Source organism: Diplotaxodon limnothrissa, linkage group LG6 (genome assembly GCF_057381915.1).
Source record: "Diplotaxodon limnothrissa isolate DT_005_m linkage group LG6, D_limnothrissa_male_GT1.1, whole genome shotgun sequence".
Taxonomy (NCBI): domain Eukaryota; kingdom Metazoa; phylum Chordata; class Actinopteri; order Cichliformes; family Cichlidae; genus Diplotaxodon; species Diplotaxodon limnothrissa.
The window spans coordinates 3,652,909-3,672,458 of record NC_140601.1 but is presented as its reverse complement, the minus strand read 5'-3'; the positions used below and the strand labels follow the sequence as shown (position 1 = coordinate 3,672,458).

The window sequence follows — 19,550 nt, the reverse complement described above, 5'->3', positions numbered from 1 at the left end:
CATCATCAGTTTTATTATTAGTAGTAGCAGTAATAGTAGAATTAGTATCAGCATTTATTTGTACTGTTTTTTTTCATCGAGCATTTATTTTGAAAAGCTCTTTGTACTCGTCATCAGCAATCAACAGATCCATTTCCTGTTAGCTAGATGAAAGCCGGTAACATTTAAAGTCCTGTGGTCTAAATGCTCTTAAATTAGTTGTATGTCGACTTGTATTTATAGTTGGTCTAGCTCGCTAAAGTTTCTATTTACATAGTGCATGCGGTAACATCAAAAAACTTAATAGCGTAATATTCCGTTACCTAAGCTAGTTTGCTAGCCTAATTTGTTTACATTAGTGTGAGGGTGTTTCAGTCAGGAAGACCGGATAAATGTGCCTGTCTGTCGTTCCATGTTTCTTTTTGCTTCGTCACTCCTTAAAGGTTAGTGCTGTGAATGTTGGAGCAACAACACCTAAAAAATTGCAACAAATTGTATGTTAACGTTTTTTAATCCAGAGTTGTTAACTTGCCCCTTAAACTTCTTGAAGGGCTCACACACAACAGAGACTGTACTATAACAACAGGTCTTTCACGAAAGGTTTATTTGGTAAACAATCTGGTAAACAAGGAAACACGAATGTTACAGAAAACATTAAAGCCTTACATTTTCTTTGCAGTTAGGTGCATAAATGAACCGCTAATGAGTCTAGATGATTCTGTCACAGGCATAAAATACATAGTTATGGAAAGAGTCTAGCTGCATTTTATATCCTTAATGTAACTGTGTACTTGGATTTGAACATTTCAGAATGAAATATGAAAAGTTCTTGATCAAGCTAAGGATGACCATAGCTTGTATTTCAAAATAACACAAATTTCCATAAATTTCCACAACCTTAAAAAAACCCTGAAATAGATAAGAGGCTAAAAAAATAGATGGATGCCCCTTTTTTTTCTTGCAATAAAATTAATCATACAGGACTATTGCCTAAACTATAATCCGGTTATTTATTATACTGTTTTTATACTGCCATTTTTCAAACTTTGGCTTTGGGAAAATATGTTCACTTTCATTAGGCGTGCACAGATTACAAAATTCAGGGACATAGCTGTGTTTAAAATTTAGCTGATAGCTGCTGTTAGTACATTAGTTCTTGTTTATTTTGTAGTTTTATCACCTTTTCATTACTGAAATTATCTGTACTGTCTTCAACCCAGGGATTTATGAATAAATATGTGAATTATTGAACCTGGATCTCAGAAAAATGGACTGCAGAATTGACGGGACATAACAGATGATCAGTGGCCTCTGCCAATGGTAAAATGTTGTCTTATTTACTGATAGGAAGATGATGATAGTGCCAACAAATTGTTGTATTCTTCTTCTTTTTAAAAAAATAATGTTTTCTAGAATAATAACTACCCTGTGGGTTTTCTTTGAAACACCCTTGTTACCTTTTTTAAAAGTTGATAAATAATATTATTTTTTCCTCTACAGATAATTTTTAGAATGACAGCAGTCAAGTAGGAAGAAGGATGAATGACTTTGGGCCAACAGACCTGATTGCAGGCCTCTGTCATACAGATGAAGAGGATCCTCTTCCTCTGTGGCAGAATGAATGCATCAGCCCCTGTTTTAACCAGCTCATCCTTGGTGTCTTGCCCCATGCTGGGATGGCCATTTTCAGTGCCTGCTACCTCAGCATGTCAAGGTAGGTCATGCATTGATACCAGGTCCTTATCAACAACACTTTTCCAATCTTGCAATTTTATTAGCGGATAATGAAGTTGTAGTTACAAAAAAACATGCATATCAATCCTTGCAGTGGATTTTCTGATGAAGTATGTTTTACTTTAATGTAACAACAATTCTTTAAAAACAAGCAACTCCCCCCCATCTTTTTTGGAGTCTTCTCTGAGTTGTCCAGTTTTTGGCTAAATTCAAAATGCGCAGCTTAATCATCGAATGGGGCACCCTATAAAACTAATGCCGATGATTCTAAAAATTGTGTCTATATTTTCACATTTTTGTTTGCTTTGCAGATGCAGCCACCTCCAGACGTCTCCCCCGTGTGGCTGGACACTCAGGCTCGTGTCAGCTCTGCTGGCTGCCTTACTCTACACTGCAGATGTCATCCTGGTGAGTGTCCTCCAGCAGGGAGACATGTACCTGGACATCCTAGCTGGCAGCTGTGCAATCCTGGCCTGGCTGGTCCACTTCAGTGTCATAACAGTGCTCCAGAGGAGTGTTTTTAAGAGAACCAGAGGACCAACACTGCTGCTTCTCCTGGTGCTTCTGTTACTCCCCAACCTTGTCATCAACTTGATAATTTACTCTAACAACAAGGAATATTTAAACCCAGCTGAACCTCTTAAACTGGCCCGATTTGTTCTTGCCTCAGTACGGACATTTCTTTTTCTCATTTACCTCCTGGCATTTGCTTTCCCCTGCATCAGTGATGCTGGGTACACTTTGTATATTAACGATGTTGATGGCTCTCCGCTCATCCCAGAGAACACCCAGCTGGAGACTGGGGAGATTGTGGCTGAGGATGGGAGTGACTGCCTATCTCGACTCTTCTACTTGTGGCTCACCCCTCTCCTCAGGCGAGGGCAGAGATGGGAACTGGACAGACCAGCCGATGTATATCACCTTCCCCAGAAACTTAGAACTAGTGTGATTTGTCGGTATTTTCACCAGTGCTGGGAAGCCTGCTGGCAAGGATCACCAGTCACTTACCAAGAGGATCAATGGCCCACACCAGTCAGCACAAACCTCCCAAGTGGCAGCTGGAGTTTACACAACCAGGACCAACCACTGGAGCTGGAAGGTGATGTAAGATTGCTGAAGGTGCTACACAAGGCGTTTGGGAAGTGGTATTACATCCTTGGTCTGCTGAAGGTGACAGTCAACATATTGAGCTTTGCAGGTCCACTGCTCCTCAGTAGTCTTGTGAATTTTATGGAGGATAAAGGTGCCCCAGTCAGCAGGGGTGTCTGGTGTGCCTTGGGGCTCTTTGCTACCACCCTGCTGTGCTCTGTTCTACGAAACATCTTTGTCTTCGAGGTCTCCAAGGTGGCGCTGTCAGCACGAGCTGCTCTTGTGACGGCCATCTACAACAAAGCCCTGAGAGTCAGCAGCTGCAGCTTGGCTGGCTTTACTTTAGGAGAGGTGGTGAACTTAATGAGCACAGACACCGACCGTGTGGTTAACTTCTTCCAAAGCTTCCATGAGCTGTGGAGCCTGCCCTTTCAGTTAGCTGTCACCCTTTACTTGCTATATCTGCAGGTGGGTGTAGCTTTCCTTGGAGGACTGTCCGTAGCTTTGCTGCTGGTGCCATTCAACAAGTTCCTTGCTTCCTGCATCCTTAGCAACAATAAAAAGATGCTCATGTGGAAGGATAACCGTGTTAAGGTATGGCATGTTTAAGCTCTTATTACACTGAGTTGATTTATATACTTTTATGAAGCTACCCAGGGAAAAAATCTTGTTGAGATTATTTTTAATTTTGAACTTATTTCCAGTTAATGACAGAGATCCTCTTCGGCATTCGCGTCATCAAGTTCTATAGCTGGGAGCCTCATTTCACACAGAAGGTGGCTGACTGTCGCAAAGAGGAGCTGTCCCACCTTAAGGCTGTCAAATACCTGGATGCATTGTGTGTGTATACCTGGGCTGCTCTACCTGTGGTCATCTCCATCCTGACCTTCGTCACGTATGTGCTGCTTGGACACCAGCTGACGGCAGCAAAGGTAAACTGGCTGCTGTGTTGATGCTGAGTGAGCTTTGTAGAGAATTAGGGAATGTAGGGTTACTGTATAAACATATTTAAAAAAATAACTCTGACAAGAGCAACACCTGAGATGCTGGAGTGGTGGAGGGGTTGAAAAGAGGGGAGCTGCTGAGGCGGGGGGGCTGGGAGGAGAAGTTGGCCGTCCGATTGGGGTCTGGAATGTGGGGCCTCCCTGCTGCTGCCGAGCCGGGGCAGTCTGCTTCTCTCCACCCCAGGGAAAAGGGTAACATTACCTGGGTCTTGGTGCAGTTTCCCCCTCCAGGGGCAAGGGTACCTAGACCCGGTTCGTAGAGTACGCTTGGGGAGTGTGATCGTGTGTACAGCGTCTCTTTATGTCTGTCTCCACGTTGGTTGAGTGTGGAGTAAGTGCATATGAGAGCATGAGGGTGGGAATGGATGTTTGTATATGTGTGTGCCTGTATGTCTGTGTCTATATGTCAGGTTGGGTATCAGACGCCACCTCTCCGGGGACATCTCAGGCCCTCCAAGGTATGGAGGCCTATCTCCCCCCAACACTCCCCCTGCCAGTGGCAGACGCCCTCAGACATCGGTGCGTTGGTGGTTCTTTGTGTCTGGGGATGGGCGTCCGGATACCCACCGGCTCACTCCTTGGTGGCTGCTTGTCGTGGTCTCTCGGCCTGGGGCTCGGTCACTCAGGCACGGCTGGCTGCCGGCGGAGCTCACGGGCGCGTCACTGCAACCCCCCCTGGCTTCTGCTCCACGGCTGCTGAGTGAGCCCTCATCTGGGGCTCTCCTCAGCTCTTTCTGGGATGGTGGCGCAGCTGCCCCTCTGTTGGTCTTCCTTGGTCTCTTGTGTTCTGGGGGCCTCTGGATGTCTGGAGTTTTGATCTCCTCCATACCTGCTTCATGCCCTGGAGGACGGGGCTGTGCCCCCCCACACCCTCTAGCACACAGGTGTCGAACTCCAGGCCTCGAGGGCCAGTGTCCTGCAGGTTTTAGATGTGTTGCTGATCCAACACAGCTGATTTAAATGGCTAAATGACCTCCTCAACATGTCTTGAAGTTCTCTAGAGGCCTGCTAATGAACTAATCATTTGATTCAGGTGTGGTGACCCAGGGTGAAATCTAAAACCTGCAGGACACCGGCCCTTGAGGCCTGGAGTTCGACACCCCTGCTCTAGCAGATCATTACACGAAGGAACCTTTTAAATACAAGCGCTTCCATGCTCACAGGTGGGGCATGGACGCACCCCACCGTCCATGCCCCCCGTGTGCTCTCACATACACACGGGTGTGTATGTGAGAGCACACGGGGACTCACTCGCACAAACTACACCCTTTTTGGCTCCTACCTCAAAGCACACTGTGCGCTGTCGATCTTACGTGCTGCACAATAATGTTTAATATTTAGTATTTACTGTTACATTCCCATAGATCATCGTGATGTTGTTATTATGTTGCTCTTTTTTTCTTTCTTCTGCTTGTTTTCTCTTTTTTCTTTCTTAACAGGTGATTGATATATGTATTTTTTTGTCTGCTTATTTTGTTGTTTTTTTGTTTTTTGCCCTTTATCCCCGTCCCTCTTCGCCGCTGTTTTTCTTTCCCTCTTTCTTTCTCCCCTTTCTTTTCCCCAGTCAAGTCTGTCCCGTATTTAACAAGTAAAAAAAAAGAAAAAAAAAAGGGCAGCAGCGGAAATGAAATGTCAGAGGGAGAGATGAGAAGGGAGGGTGTGTTTGATGACATGGTACATGCATAAGTACCACAGTTGGAGTTGTCTGCTTGAATCAGCTCACTCCAATGCATCGAAGACCTTCTTCAAACAAAATTTTTCCCCATCTTTTTTCTAATCAGTCATTACAATTGGACAACTTTAGAATAATAATTTGTATTATTTAAGTGCCATAAAAGGTTGAGGTGGATTTTCTGCACAGTGAGCAATAATGTTCAAATGACTAACAACTCATAGCAGTAATAGTTATTTTATTTCAATAGGCACAAGTAAAATCAAGTCAGTTTTATTTGCATATTACACATTGAGCTTCAGGGGATCTATATCCTGCACAGAAAAGTGTTCAGCACGCTTCATGATCAGGATCAGGATTGGATTCGGACCATCAGAAAAATTCCCCAAAATGACAGTCAAGGACAATGGTGAAAAAAAATTGCCACTGAGATAAATATATTAATTTATTAAATAATTCTCAGAATAGAAAAAATGTTTTGTACCTATATTTCTGTATTCCTAGTAAAAAAGGATATCAGTGGCTTTGAACTTAGAAATTCTTTAAGCTAGTTTTATGCTCTCATGTAAATGATTGTATAAATGCATATATAACAATGGACTATATAACTTGTGATAAGTTTTTAAGAGTGCATTCTTGTAAATGTGATTCTCATCCCATGCAGGTGTTTACCACACTTGCCCTTGTAGGAATGTTGATCATCCCACTCAATGCTTTCCCCTGGGTGCTCAATGGAGTCCTGGAAGCCAAAGTGTCTCTGGAACGAATCCAGCGCTTCTTTAAACTAACCAACCAGAACCTGCAGGCATACTATGCCCTGGGTAAGGTACTGCTTGATTTCCTACTTTGTTTGTGTGGAGGTGTATTTGATTTTGATGTGAAACAGGTCCTCATGCTTTTTTGTTCATTCAAGGAAAAAGCAGTTTTTATGAATGTTTAGAACAGCTTCTGCTCATTAAAGATGAGGTTATTTTCTGCTTTAATCAAGTATTTGTTCGAGTGATTGCATCAAATGCTATTTTTTCAAAGAGTAAAGTTCACAGAAACTAAAGAAAACGTTTTACCCAACTGTACATAGTAGGGATGCACCGATACCGATACTGGTATCGTGGACTGGCAGTGTGGACCGGAACAGCCAACTTTAACTCAGGTTTTGGAAAAGCGGTGAAAAATGTCAAGAGAAAATCCACGGGCAGTTAAAATAACAGAGGCTCTGACTCATTTTATCGCTCTGGATGACCAGCCAATGCCAGTCGTGGAAAACATAGGATTCTTCTCAGCATACTCGAGCTGCGATATGAAATTCCCAGCCGCCCACACATCAGGGAGATAATGGTGCCAAAACTTTCTAAAGAGGTAAAGACAAGCAGTGTGTGCGCGATGTCAGTCCTTGGTTTAACGGCACAGTGGACTGATGATCCACGGGCAGATGGGGAGTTCGTTCGTCAATGCCAAATACTTTCGTTATTTTGTTTGTTTGTTTACAATATGGACACTCTGCAACAATTTAAAAGTTTATTTTATTCTCAAACCTAATTTGTATTTATTTTATTCCAAACAGAAGTGTTTATTTATTATTCCGAAAACTCGAGACAGTGCCAATAGTTCAGTGATATTTTGTTAAATTACAATGTGGAGACTCTGCAATAATTTAACAGAAGTGCTTATTTTTCACTTGAAATTTTTTTGTGGTCATTTTTATTAAGATATTATTTATTATCGGCAGAGAATAAAATAAAACCTGTCTTCCAATTCATTGCATTTGTGTGTGTGTGTGGTAGAAGTATCGGTTTTTGTACTCTGTATCGGCAAGTACTCAGATCCGGTATCGTATCGGTTTGAAAAAAATTGGTAACGTTGCATCCCTAGTACATAGTTCATCAGCCAAACTTGCTTTTTTAAATCTATGTAATGTTTCTCTTGTGCTGAAATACCACATCTGTGCCCAGTGTCTCCAGAAGACAGCCAGACATCTGTCCTTTTGAGCCAGGGATCATTTTCATGGCAGGAACCCAGCAGTCCAAACGAAGAGGAAGAGTCTGGAGGAGCTAAAGGAAGCCTGCAGCTGCACAGTCTCAATTTAAACATAACCAAGGTACAAGCAACTATTGGGATTGTGCTTTAAAACAATCCCAATAGTTGGAAATTCATCGTCTCCTGTCAGTGATATAAGCTCAGTATTCAACACCCTAAAATTGTATATGAATATTTAAATTGCAAAAACGCATTGACACCAAAATGTTTTAACAGTAGGTGTTTGGAGCTGACTTAGTACAGACATGACATCTGCGGTCTTCTGTCTGGCTCAGGGCTCTCTGGTTGTCGTGGTTGGGAAGGTCGGCTGTGGAAAGAGCTCCTTATTGGCTGCTCTGACTGGAGAACTTAATAGGTACACAGCTTATGAAACTTTTATTGAAAATATTATCACTTATGACTTAATTTACATATGAAGAATGTTGTCGAGTCATCAATATTCCCTTTCCCAATATGAAGGTTTGCTTAGGTGATTAATAGGCAGTCAGGGGCTTTATGCTGCTCTAGATGATATTTTTCATCTTAGTTGGAACCAAAAAAGTCAATAAAATCAATAGTGAATCTGGTTTTAGTGTTTTTAAGTGCACTGACACAACCTGGGATTAATAATGTGTGACTAAGGTCTATCCATCTTCCACTTGTCTCTGCAGGCTGACTGGAGTGCTCTATGTTGCAGACAGGGAGGTTGGCTTTGGTTTGGCCTCACAGGAACCGTGGATCCAGCATGCATCAGTACGAGACAACATCTTGTTTGGCAGAGACTACGATGCTGCCTTCTACCAGGCTGTGATCAAGGCCTGCGCCCTCTCAGATGACCTCAATGTACGATTGTGACAATGTTATTGTTTACGTTTCTTCACACTGATTTCACTGTGCTTTGCATGGAGTTTCTGGGATTGTTTAAAATGTTAAATAAATTGGTTTTCAGGGCTTTGGTTGCTCTGTTTCTGCACCTGCAGGTTTTGCCAAATGGTGACAAGACTGAAGTGGGTGAGAACGGAGTGACTCTGAGTGGAGGACAGAAGGCCCGGCTGGCACTTGCTAGAGCTGTTTACATGGTGAGTCTTCAGCACAATCCAGCCATCTGCTTCACACTCTAAGAGGCACAGAGGAGGTTTTACAAAATAAATGAGTCAGGCTGCAGTAAACAAGGATAAATGATATTAGAATTATATTTTTCCTTCTGTTGCACAGATTGATAAAAACTGAAAGCTATCAGGTAAACGTTTAGAGCTTTTAATTTTGTTTGAGGGAACTGCATGTTAACAGTTTCTTGTAACAAATAGTTACAAAGCCATAAAAAGCTGTTTATATGTAATATGCTTGTGTAATGTGATGTTGCCTCCCCTTCCTTTTTTCTGCTTCTCCTGCAGGACAAAGATATCTACCTCCTCGATGATCCACTGGCAGCAGTGGATGCAGATGTGGCTGAACACCTTATGAAGAAATGTATCATGGAGCTCCTCAGAGGGAAGACCAGAATCCTTTGCACACACCGCATAGAGTTTGTGGACAAAGCTGATGTGGTTGTCCTCATGGACAATGGAGCAATCATCAAAACAGGTAGAAACTGAAGTCTGCTTTAAATCTTGGTGACATTTGTATAAATGTAACTTCTAAATGATTTAAAGTCCTTTTAGAAACAAATGTCACAGATCAGCAGCTTAAGTTATTTTGAAGTTTCCATCAGAATGGATGGGGAGAAAGTCATAACTCACAATTGTATTGATCAGTGGGTCATAGAAACTGCATGCAATAGAAGTGGCAGTCAAATACAAAAAATCCCAACAACTTTTGCATTTTTGCTCCAAAATACAGTTCAGAAAAGCATTTTTCATCCAATATTACAATATTACAGCTTTACCACTAACTGCTCATGCCAAATTAAAATCAATGTTCTATATGCACTTAGGCAAAATATAATTGAAAAAAAGTACACATCTCTACATCTGTAGAACAATAACAAGTAGAAAAAGATGTCTGCCTCCACATAGCTGAAGTGTACATTTATCCACAGAATAATGTGATTGGCTAATATGCTTTGTACCTAAACTGTTGATTGGCTTTTGGGTAACGAGGTGGGACAACCGCCATCTTTAGCATCTCAGACTTTGATTTTTATTTGTAATTCTTAGAGTGCCATGTTGTCTTGTATAAGGTGTCCATATGCCAAGTAAAAAAAAAAGAGCGGCTATTGTACAGATACAGGACATTTATTAAAAGGCGTCATGGCTTTTTTGTTTTGTCTAGTTGTTTATATTGAGCTCACTTTATTCGTTTAGCATTACATGCAAGAAGAGCATCAACTTGTAAGTGGCTCAGGGAGTTGGGAAGCGCATCTGTAACCGGAAGGTCGCTGGTTCGATCCCCGGGCTCTCTGTCCTGGTCGTTGTGTCCTTGTGCAAGACACTTTACCCTACCACCTACTGGTGTTGGCCAGCTTCTGTCAGTCTGCCCCAGGGCAGCTGTGGCTACAACTGTAGCTGCCTCCACCAGTGTGTGAATGAATAGTGGCATAAAGCGCTTTGGGTGCCTTGAAAAGCGCTGTATAAAATCCAATCCATTATTATTATTATTATTATAAGGTGGAACATCTGTGGAATAAAAGGCCTTTCTATTCTTCTGTGTTAAACAGGGACACCAGCAGAAGTCCTTCCTTTGGTGGACGCAGTCCAGAAAAAGCAGAAGAACAACCGCAACACAAAAGAGAAAGGTGTGTTCACCTCACATTATGACAAACAAAAACTCAGGTGTTAAAACAGTGGCGCATGTATAATCTCTTACAAGTCCAGAGTTCCCATTGTTGTCATCTTCTTCTTCAATAGCAATATCTCAACAAAATCTCAACAAATCCAAAATTCAGCTCTTCTTTCTGGGACTCTTATAATCCTTTTGGTTTGGCCCCTGTTGATTGTGAGCAGATGGCGTGGAGCAGGTTGAAGGGGAAATGAGTTCATTGCCTGAGCTACATGTGGATAATGATCCTGACCTCTCGGGGGCAGAGCAGAAACAGGTGGGCAGGCTGGCATGGAGAGTTTACCAGACCTACTGGGCCGCTGTGGGTGGAGTACTGGCCTCCTGCGTCTTAGTCTCTCTGCTCCTCATGCAAGGTTTGGAATGCTTTTTATGATCTTTGTACACTGGGGACGCTTAGCAATTTTTTCAGAAACATCACCTCCAAGATTGTCTCTCTGTGGTCAACATTTTTTCATCTTTTAAAGATGAGAATTATTTTTTAATTTTACTGCCAAAATTACAAAATAAGTCCAGGCGACCTGTATGATACTTGGGCGATATAGGATTATTGTTTAAAGCAGGCTTCAGGGTATTTTGTCCCCAAAAGAAAAAATAATTACTGTCTTCTGGCTTTAAATTCATTTCTAATTTAATAAGAACTTTGTGTGTGTGTTTGTGTGTAAATCAGCATCTAAAAATGTGTCTGACTGGTGGCTGTCCTACTGGATCTCTGAGCTAAAACACAATGGTTCCACTGGGAATAATGATTCTTCGTTACCTGCCTTCAGCTCACCTCATCTGCTGCTTTTCTCACCTGGAAGGCTCATGTGAGTTGACCAATTGGCAACATTTTGAAAAAGATTCTGTGAATGGTAACACAACCAAGATGCCTTGCTATCATTGTTCCAGAATAAACTTTAAAACACAAAATTTGTAACCAATTTTAAAAGAGCACATGCTATAATAATAACATGCAGTTCAGCCGTGAGATAATGATGATTTCTTTTAAAATTTCATTTATATATTATTTTTAAAAGGTACAGATGTAAAGACTTTACCATTACATTTTCTATTATTATGTTAAACACAAAGTTTATCTTTTATTTTGAAGAATGAAAATAAAAACTGCTTTTAGTACTGTGATTTAAACTTTGACTTCTTCCTGTCTTACTTCAGTCTTTTGACTAAAATCAGATATTCACCTCTACCCATCCAGATCTTCAGTGCCCTCTGACTACATGTTCCTCTCGAACGACATCGATGCAGATGTTAAGTTTTACCTGACGGTCTACGGCTCCATTGCTGTGGCCAACACCGTGTTCACCGCGCTCCGTGCCTTCCTCTTTGCCTATGGAGTAATGTGTGCCGCTTCTGCCATCCACAACAGACTTCTGAATCAAGTCTTTAAGGTATGTCAGCAGTCAGCATAGCAGATTGAGTGCTTTTCATGTCTGGCAAAAATAGCTAAAGGTTGGAGAAACAGGGTGGTGACTGAAGGGTTAGCAGTGTGAGACATCAGACGAGCTGAGTAGATGTTCATTAACAGGAAGAGGTATGCTCACACTGCCTATGTTATCTACTTAATGCCAATCCTTCTGATGTGCTAGGTAGTTTTAAATACATATATAATAAGGATTTTTACTCTTACTACAGATCACAATTGCATCTGCAATTGTTATAGTTCACAAGATTCATTAAAGAAAAATGCAAATGCATAATGAGAGAGGAAAACACTTTAAGTGTGAGTGACATGAGTAATTCCCACTTAGCAAAAAATATTAAAAAATGTCTTGTTTGCGTGTCCATCCAGACCACTATGGCGTTCTTCGATACCACTCCTTTGGGCCGAATTCTCAACCGTTTTTCCTCAGACTTGTACAGCGTGGACGACAGCCTGCCGTTTGTCTTGAACATCTTACTGGCCAACATTTTTGGCTTGCTCGGCATGCTGGTGGTGATAAGTTACGGCCTGCCCTGGGTCCTGGTGGCCCTGCTTCCCCTGGGTCTGCTGTACTACCGCACACAGCACTTCTATAGACACACATCTCGAGAGCTGAAGCGCCTCTGCAGCCTCACTCTGTCACCAATCTACTCGCATTTTTCAGAGACACTGACTGGACTGGGAACGATCCGGGCCAGTGGCAACTCTGCCAGGTGAGTGACACGGAAACAGAGTTTTCAGTGATTAGATAAATGTATGTGAAAATAAGTAATAGTTGTTAACTTTATCTTGCACAGGACATAAAATTAATTTAAATTCTCTTGAACATAGGTGACAGGAAGTGTTAATATTAATAAAATATATTAGGTATAGGGACTAAAGAAACAGCTAAACCGCAGGGACATTTTTCTGCTGTTTCAGGTTTGAGGAGGAGAACGCCAGGCGTTTGGAGCAGAACCAACGCTGTTTGTTTCTTAGCTACGCTGCAGGGCAGTGGCTGGACATCCGTCTGCAGCTGATTGGTATCGCTGTGGTGACAGGCCTTGGGGTGATAGCTGTTGTTCAGCACCAGCTTAATTCTGTTGATCCAGGTAAGACAGCAGAAGAATTTGCAGGCTGTGCGTGTTTAATGACCGTAGGAGCCACTGAGTAAGACTGTGTGTGTGCCGGTTTTCCTATCAGGTCTGGTGGGTCTGTCCCTGTCCTACGCTTTGTCTATCACACAGCTGCTATCTGGCCTCATATTCAGCTTCACGCAGACTGAAATGCAGCTGGTGAGCGTGGAACGAACAGAGGAATATTCCACTGGACTGCCCATTGAACCACAGCATCAGAATACAGAGGTCGGGTGCACTGGATATTGATATTAACATAACAACAGTGGGTTACACTAAAGCTTTATCAGAGCTCCTGGCTTTACCTCACAGCTGTCTTCACAGAATGTATCTTACTTTTTAGTCCAAACCTGAAAGTCAGAGGAAAAGATCACGAGACACAATTTACATATATATTAATATATATATTAATAACATATATAAACATTTGTACACCTATTTACATATTTAAATAAAGATGGACGTGGCATCTTTTTTTTTGTCAATTGAAACAAAAGCCAACACAAAGTACTTTAACATGTATATTTTTCTATTGCCCAGCAGAGGGCAGTCTCTCTGCTTTAAAAAAATATGGGTTGTTGTAAAGAAATCTATGGAAAACGGCCCTTCTTTTTTATGATACCATAAATCAAGTGTCGTTTCTAACGTGTTTATGGACTCAGTCACACGTTTTAAATTTCTTGGAGTACTATTTGCATTTTACCCTCTCTGTTTCTGACCTCAGCTGTCCCCCTCATGGCCTGAGCACGGTTGTTTGGAGTTTCGGAATGTGGCTTTGACCTACAGGGATGGTCTGCCTAATGCCCTGGATGGAGTGAGCCTCATGGTGCGACCTGGAGAGAAAATAGGCATTGTGGGACGTACAGGATCTGGCAAGTCCACGATATTCTTGGCCCTGTTTCGGATGGTGGAGCTCAGCCAGGGTCAGATTCTCCTGGATCAGCTGGATATCACCACTGTGGGTCTAGTTCAACTCAGGTACATTTGAATTGAGTTGTTTATTGGTATTGGATAAGAGTTACACGAAAACTGTGCTCTAACGCATTTTAGAAGATAAATTACTAACATAATGTACTTTATAATATAATAAAATCAGTGGGAGACAAGTTGACTTATGTGCTGTTGTTGCCCTCTGCAGGTCCAGGTTGGCCATTATTCCTCAGGACCCCTTCCTTTTCAGTGGCACAGTCAGAGAGAATCTGGACCCCTGTGGGCGACACTTGGAGCCGGAGCTGCTGGACGTCCTGGAGCAGTGCCACCTCAGCACTGTGGTCAGCAGAATGGGTGAGAGTTATTTACAAAAGTGTGTTTGACCCAGTGATTTAACAGAGAGCAGAAGGGGGGCTGGGGGGCTCTTCAACTGGTGGGGGAGATTGTCACATCTTGCAGGAGCTTTCCTCTCTTCAGGAACTCTCTGCAGGAAGGGGAGATACAGGAGAGGTGGAGGAAGATCTCAGCCTGGGCGTCTATTGTCTTGTGTAGTCTGGAAGATGAGTGGATGGTGGGGTGGGTGCAGTTTTCTCTGTGGTGGGGTTGGGTGGACTGTCCCAGGCTCTGTGGGGCCGGGAGGCGCTGCTGCGCTGGGCCCCGGTCTGGATGGGCCTGGGCCCCCTTTCCCTGGCGGGTCGCGGAGTATGGGGGTGCCTACTGGGGTCAGCGGGGGAGCTGGCCCCAGGGAGGGGTCACTTGCCCCTCCCTTCCTTCCCTCCCCATCTCCAGCTGCCTCCCTCTTCCCGCTCCACCACAACCACCCACACAGAGGAGGCTACCCCCCCCCCTTTCTGGCTGCCTGTACCTCAATTTTATCCCACAACTTAGACATTCACATTACTCACTATAGGATCTTGGGGGTGGGCACGATACACGGAATCCAAAGTACCATCAGGGTGTACACCTCACCCCTGGCGTCGTTGCCCACCTCTCAATTTTAAATACACGTAGACATTGAGGGCTAGCAGGAGGGACCATGCGCTTACCTGCTGCTCTCTGGCAGGTAGCTCCATGCCCTCCTGGGTTTTAAATGCACCTTAGAACACACATGCATCAACACTACATATGAGCGGGTGGAGGGAGGTTTGGAGTCTTCTTTCACCCCCGTTCTCTGCGACCTGCTGGAGCGGGGGGGCTAGGAGGAGGAGTTGGCCGTCCGACTGCGGTCTGGAGTGTGGGGCCTCCCTGCTGCTGCGGAGTCGGGGCGGTCTGCCTCTCCCCACCGCAGGGAAAAGAGTAACACCACCTGGGTCTGGGTGCAGTTCCCCCCTCCAGGGGCAAGGGTACCTAGACCCGGGGCTTAGAGTACGCTTGGGGAGTGTGATCGTGTGTACAGCGTCTCTTTATGTCTGTCTCCACGTTGGTTGAGTGTGGAGTAAGTGTATATGAGAGCATGAGGGTGGGAATGGATGTTTGTGTCTGTGTGTGCCTGTATGTCTGTGTCTATATGTCAGGTTGGGTGTCAGGCGCCACCTCTCTGGGGACACCTCAGGCCCTCCAAGGTTTGGAGGCCTATCTCCCCCGACCACCACTTCCCCTGCCAGTGGCAGACGCCCTCAGACGTCGGTGCGTTGGTGGTTCTTTGTGTCCGGGGATGGGCGTCCAGGTACACACCGGCTCACTCCTTGGCGGCCGCTTATCGGGGCCTGGAGCCTGGGGCTCGCTCGGGCCACTTCGGAGGTGGGGTGCCCCCGGCCTCTCGGCCTGGGGCTCGGTCACTCAGGCACGGCTGGCTGCCGGCGGAGCTCACGGGCGCGTCACTGCAACCCCCCCTGGCTTCTGCTCCGCTGCTGCTGAGTGAGCCCTCATCTGGGACTCTCCTCAGCTCTTTCTGGGACAGTGGCGCAGCTGCCCCTCTGTTGGTCTTCCTTGGTCTCTTGTGTTCTGGGGGCCTCTGGATGTCTGGAGTTTTGATCTCCTCCATACCTGCTTCATTCCCTGGAGGATGGGGCTGTGGCCCCCCCACACCCTCTAGCAGATCATTACATGAAGGAACCTTTTAAAAAACAAAAAACAAGCGCGTCCATGCTCACAGGTGTACACACGGGTGATCACACCCTTTTTGGCTCCTACCTCAAAGCACACTGTGTTCTGTTGATCTTATGTGCTGCACAATAATGTTTAATATTTAGTATTTACTGTCATATTCCCATATATCATTGTGATGTTGTTTATTGTATTACTCTTGTTCTCTTCTGCTTGTTTTCTTTTTTCTTTCTCAGCAGGTGATCCAGGTGATTGATATATGCATTTTTTTCTCTCTCTTTTTTTTTCTGCTCATTCTGTTGGTTTTTGTCTTTTGCCCTTCTCCCCCGTCCCTCTTCTCAGCTGTTTCTCTTTCCCTCTTTCTTTCTCCCCTTCTTTCCCCCAGTCAAGTCTGTCCCGTATTCAGCAAGTGAAAATAAAATAAACAATAAAAGGTGAATCAAATGGACCATTCAGCAAGGCTGGGATGGTCAATTTGGTAAAGTAAATCCGTTGGGCATCTTTCTTCACCTTTAGACAACAATTCTGATGCAAAAGAGCCAAACGGGACAGGCAAAAAAAACCAACACAAAACAGAGAGCAGAAGAATTGCAGTGTTTTGTCTTTTTTGTTACAAAGGTGTGTCTGCTTGGCACCTTTGATGCCACCCTTTTCCATTCCTGTCTGCTCACATGACTGTCTGCTTCAGTTACAAAATGGTTCTTACCTACTTGCACTGGGAAAATGGTTCTTGAGTCAACACGCTGGATGATCGAAAGTATTTTTTTGTACCACAGAATAAATCTAAGGATCCACTGACCAACGGCTGGCAAACATACTTTGATAACTGATGACTGTGTTTCAGAACCTAACATTATTATCTTTGAGTTCTCTTTCCTCCTCTGTTATCTTTGTATTAATCCTGTTTACTTTATGGGCCATTTATCATAAAAGCCTAAAATAAAGGTTCAAATTTGCATGAAATGGAGCTGCTACTACATGAAGATCATCAACATGAAGATGTAGATGATGACAGATTCATGCTGCCTCTCATGCCTTTTGTGTGTGTTTTCGTGAATGTCAGGTGGTCTGGATGCTGAGGTGGGAGAAAGAGGAAGATTCTTCTCTGCAGGACAGAAGCAGCTGCTGTGTTTGGCCAGAGCTCTGTTGACGCAAGCCAAGGTGAGTTTTGCAGCTTTACCATTACACTGTACCGACGACACACGTCGTCTCCGACCACTGTCAGAGACGGTAAATTTCCTCTCGAGTGACTGACACTGATGGTGAGAGGGTGCAACAGAATTACAATAAAGGGTGAAAAATAGTCTGTGGCTTTCTCTGTGACATCAGTGACAGTATGAGGCTGTAAACAAAGAACAAACTGTACAGGTTTGATTAGCTCTAATTATGTGACACGCCTTCGCCTGTTCACAAGGAAGTAGGTTGTAAGACTCTGCGTACAGGAGAAGGTATTTGCAAAAGCTTTGTGAATGTTATGCTTCTACATTACTGCAAAGAAGACCGACTAACTTTGTATTTCCAGACATTTATTTATTTATATTTACTGAGAACAAAATATTTTAGCGTGATTGCTCAAACAAATAAAGCAAAACATTTTTCCAATCAATGTTTTTGTTGTCATTTAGGTCCTGTGTATTGATGAAGCCACTGCCAGCGTGGATCATAAGACAGACAAACTCCTGCAGCAGACCATTAGAGAGAAGTTTCAGGACAAGACTGTGCTCACTATTGCCCACAGGTGACTGCATGTGTTCATGTCCTGCACTAAAGCACATTTCAGAATGTTATTTTACAACTGTAGTCTAAAACTTCCTGCTTTTTATTTTCTGAATGAAACACCTTTTTGTGTTTTGTGTGCCTGTCTCACATTAGGATCAACACCATCATGGACTGTGACCGTGTGCTAGTGATGCATGCTGGGAAGGTGGTGGAGTTTGACAGTCCCGTGTCTCTCTGCCAAGCTGATAACTCCATCTTTCACAGACTGGCGGGTGATCAGGGACAGTGAGATGATCAGACACATTTACAGACAACTTGCTGCTTTGAGTTGATGCAGAGAAGAGTTGCAGACTTTGAGCAAAAACTCATTAGGAACGGACAGCTTGGCCTCAAAAGCGAGGCTGTTTGGAAATGTGATTATTCTAATGCATAAACAGCATTCATTGAATTTATGCCATATTCTTGAATCAAGACAACTAAACAGCCCTCCCCCAACTCTTCCAGTGGTCACCAAGGAGTTCACTGGCCACTTGAGAAACATAATGTCTCTAGCATGTTCTGGGTCTGCCCTTAAGTCTCCTCAATCAGGAAGTACCCAAGACCACCTCAACTGGCTCCTTTAGATGTGCTGAAGTAGCAGCTCCACTCCAATCCATCCTCACTTTATCAGCTCAGCTCAGATATCCTTCTGCTGCTTGTATCTGCCATCTTTTTCAGACCACATCACCGGAGACAATTCATTAATCCGTCTGTAAATCTTCCGCTCCTTTGTTCATTCACTTAACATCAAGACTTTGATTCTTTAAACTCTGTACTTGGGGCATCAGCTCATTCAGAACCCAGAGGTGGCACTCCATCATTTTTATAGCTGAGAACCATCGTTTCAAGTCTCGGATGTCCAACTTCGGTTTCAAAGTCAGCAGTCGCGAAAATTAAAAAAACAAACAGTAACTTAAAATAAGGGGAATTAGTCAAATCCATTTGGTATAATAGCTGCTACTTTTTACACTTTGTTATTGTTATATTTGAATCCTAATTTAGACAGACAGCCAGAAATGTTCGTCACCATATGTAAATGACTCGTGTAAACTTGTCAGGAGTAATTTTGTGTTTATTCAGAACAACTGCCTGTGTTTGATGAAATAAGACATCATGTCTGCTTGCACTTATGTGAATTATGAACATAAATACCTGGTAAATGGCCTGTATTTATATAGCGCTTTTCTAGTCCCTAAGGACCCCAAAGCGCTTTACACAACCTGTCATCCACCCATTCACGCACACATTCACACACAGGTGATGGCAGCTACATTGTAGCCACAACCACCCTGGGGCGCACTGACAGAGGCGAGGCTGCCAGACACTGCCGCCACCGGGCCCTCTGACCACCACCAGTAGGCAACGGGTGAAGTGTCTTGCCCAACGACACAACGACCGAGACTGTCCAAGCCGGGGCTCGAACCGGCAACCTTCCGATTACAAGGCGAACTCCCAACTCTTGAGCCACGATCGCCCCAGATCTGGCCCTAGATCTGGTCTTACCACAAGCCACTAAACATTGATGTGTTATAACAAAACACCACTCTGTAGAACAGCGGTCCCCAACCCCCGGGCCTCGGACCGGTACCGGTCCGTGAGTCGTTTGGTACCGGGCCGTGAGAGTTGAGGCTCAGGTGTGAAATGTGTGGTTTTCAGGGTTTTATTGGTTTTCAGCGTTATTTTGTTATCGTTTTTATCGTTAACTCGGTTTTCCTGGGTCTTTTCACGCGTGTTATGAATAAATCTTCTTTTTTTCGGTACCGGTACTAGTTTTATTTTGTAAAATCATAGCAGTCGTCATAATTTGTGTTTTCTTAATTCTTATAGTGTGGAAAATACAGGTCACTTGAATGAGGTCAACATTGTATGAGACTTAATATAAAGTATATAAGTCTCATGAGATATATGTAAAACATTTATTGTAAGTTTTCTTCTGCACAGGGCTGTTGGTGGTTTATTAGATCTTAGAACTACACTGAAGAGAAAAGCTCTGCCACAAAACAGTTGGTTTT

At 43.6% G+C, this 19,550-nt stretch overlaps 1 protein-coding gene across 1 annotated transcript; it reads left to right on the top strand.

Annotated features, from left to right (window-relative positions):
* Window positions 1-168: 168 nt before the first annotated feature.
* On the top strand, window positions 169-19,188 carry abcc10 (ATP-binding cassette, sub-family C (CFTR/MRP), member 10). The gene is made up of 23 exons (XM_085356706.1): window positions 169-422; window positions 1,200-1,299; window positions 1,480-1,693; window positions 2,025-3,396; window positions 3,507-3,734; window positions 6,143-6,299; window positions 7,428-7,573; window positions 7,788-7,867; window positions 8,163-8,334; window positions 8,472-8,570; window positions 8,886-9,075; window positions 10,148-10,225; window positions 10,434-10,622; window positions 10,937-11,075; window positions 11,465-11,657; window positions 12,059-12,402; window positions 12,611-12,780; window positions 12,872-13,032; window positions 13,529-13,782; window positions 13,943-14,088; window positions 16,844-16,941; window positions 17,406-17,518; window positions 17,653-19,188. Exons 3-23 carry the CDS (start codon window positions 1,518-1,520, stop codon window positions 17,786-17,788), a joined length of 4,641 nt encoding a protein of 1,546 aa, XP_085212832.1. The 5' UTR covers window positions 169-422; window positions 1,200-1,299; window positions 1,480-1,517; the 3' UTR covers window positions 17,789-19,188.
* The last annotated feature ends 362 nt before the right edge of the window (window positions 19,189-19,550 follow it).

Coding starts and splice junctions, on each gene's coding strand:
- abcc10 (XM_085356706.1), top strand. CDS start 1,518: ATGAATGACTTTGGGCCAACAGACCTGATTGCAGGCCTCTGTCATACA. Junction 7,574..7,787: donor TCAATTTAAACATAACCAAG/GTACAAGCAACT, acceptor TGTCTGGCTCAG/GGCTCTCTGGTTGTCGTGGT. Junction 14,089..16,843: donor CACTGTGGTCAGCAGAATGG/GTGAGAGTTATT, acceptor CGTGAATGTCAG/GTGGTCTGGATGCTGAGGTG.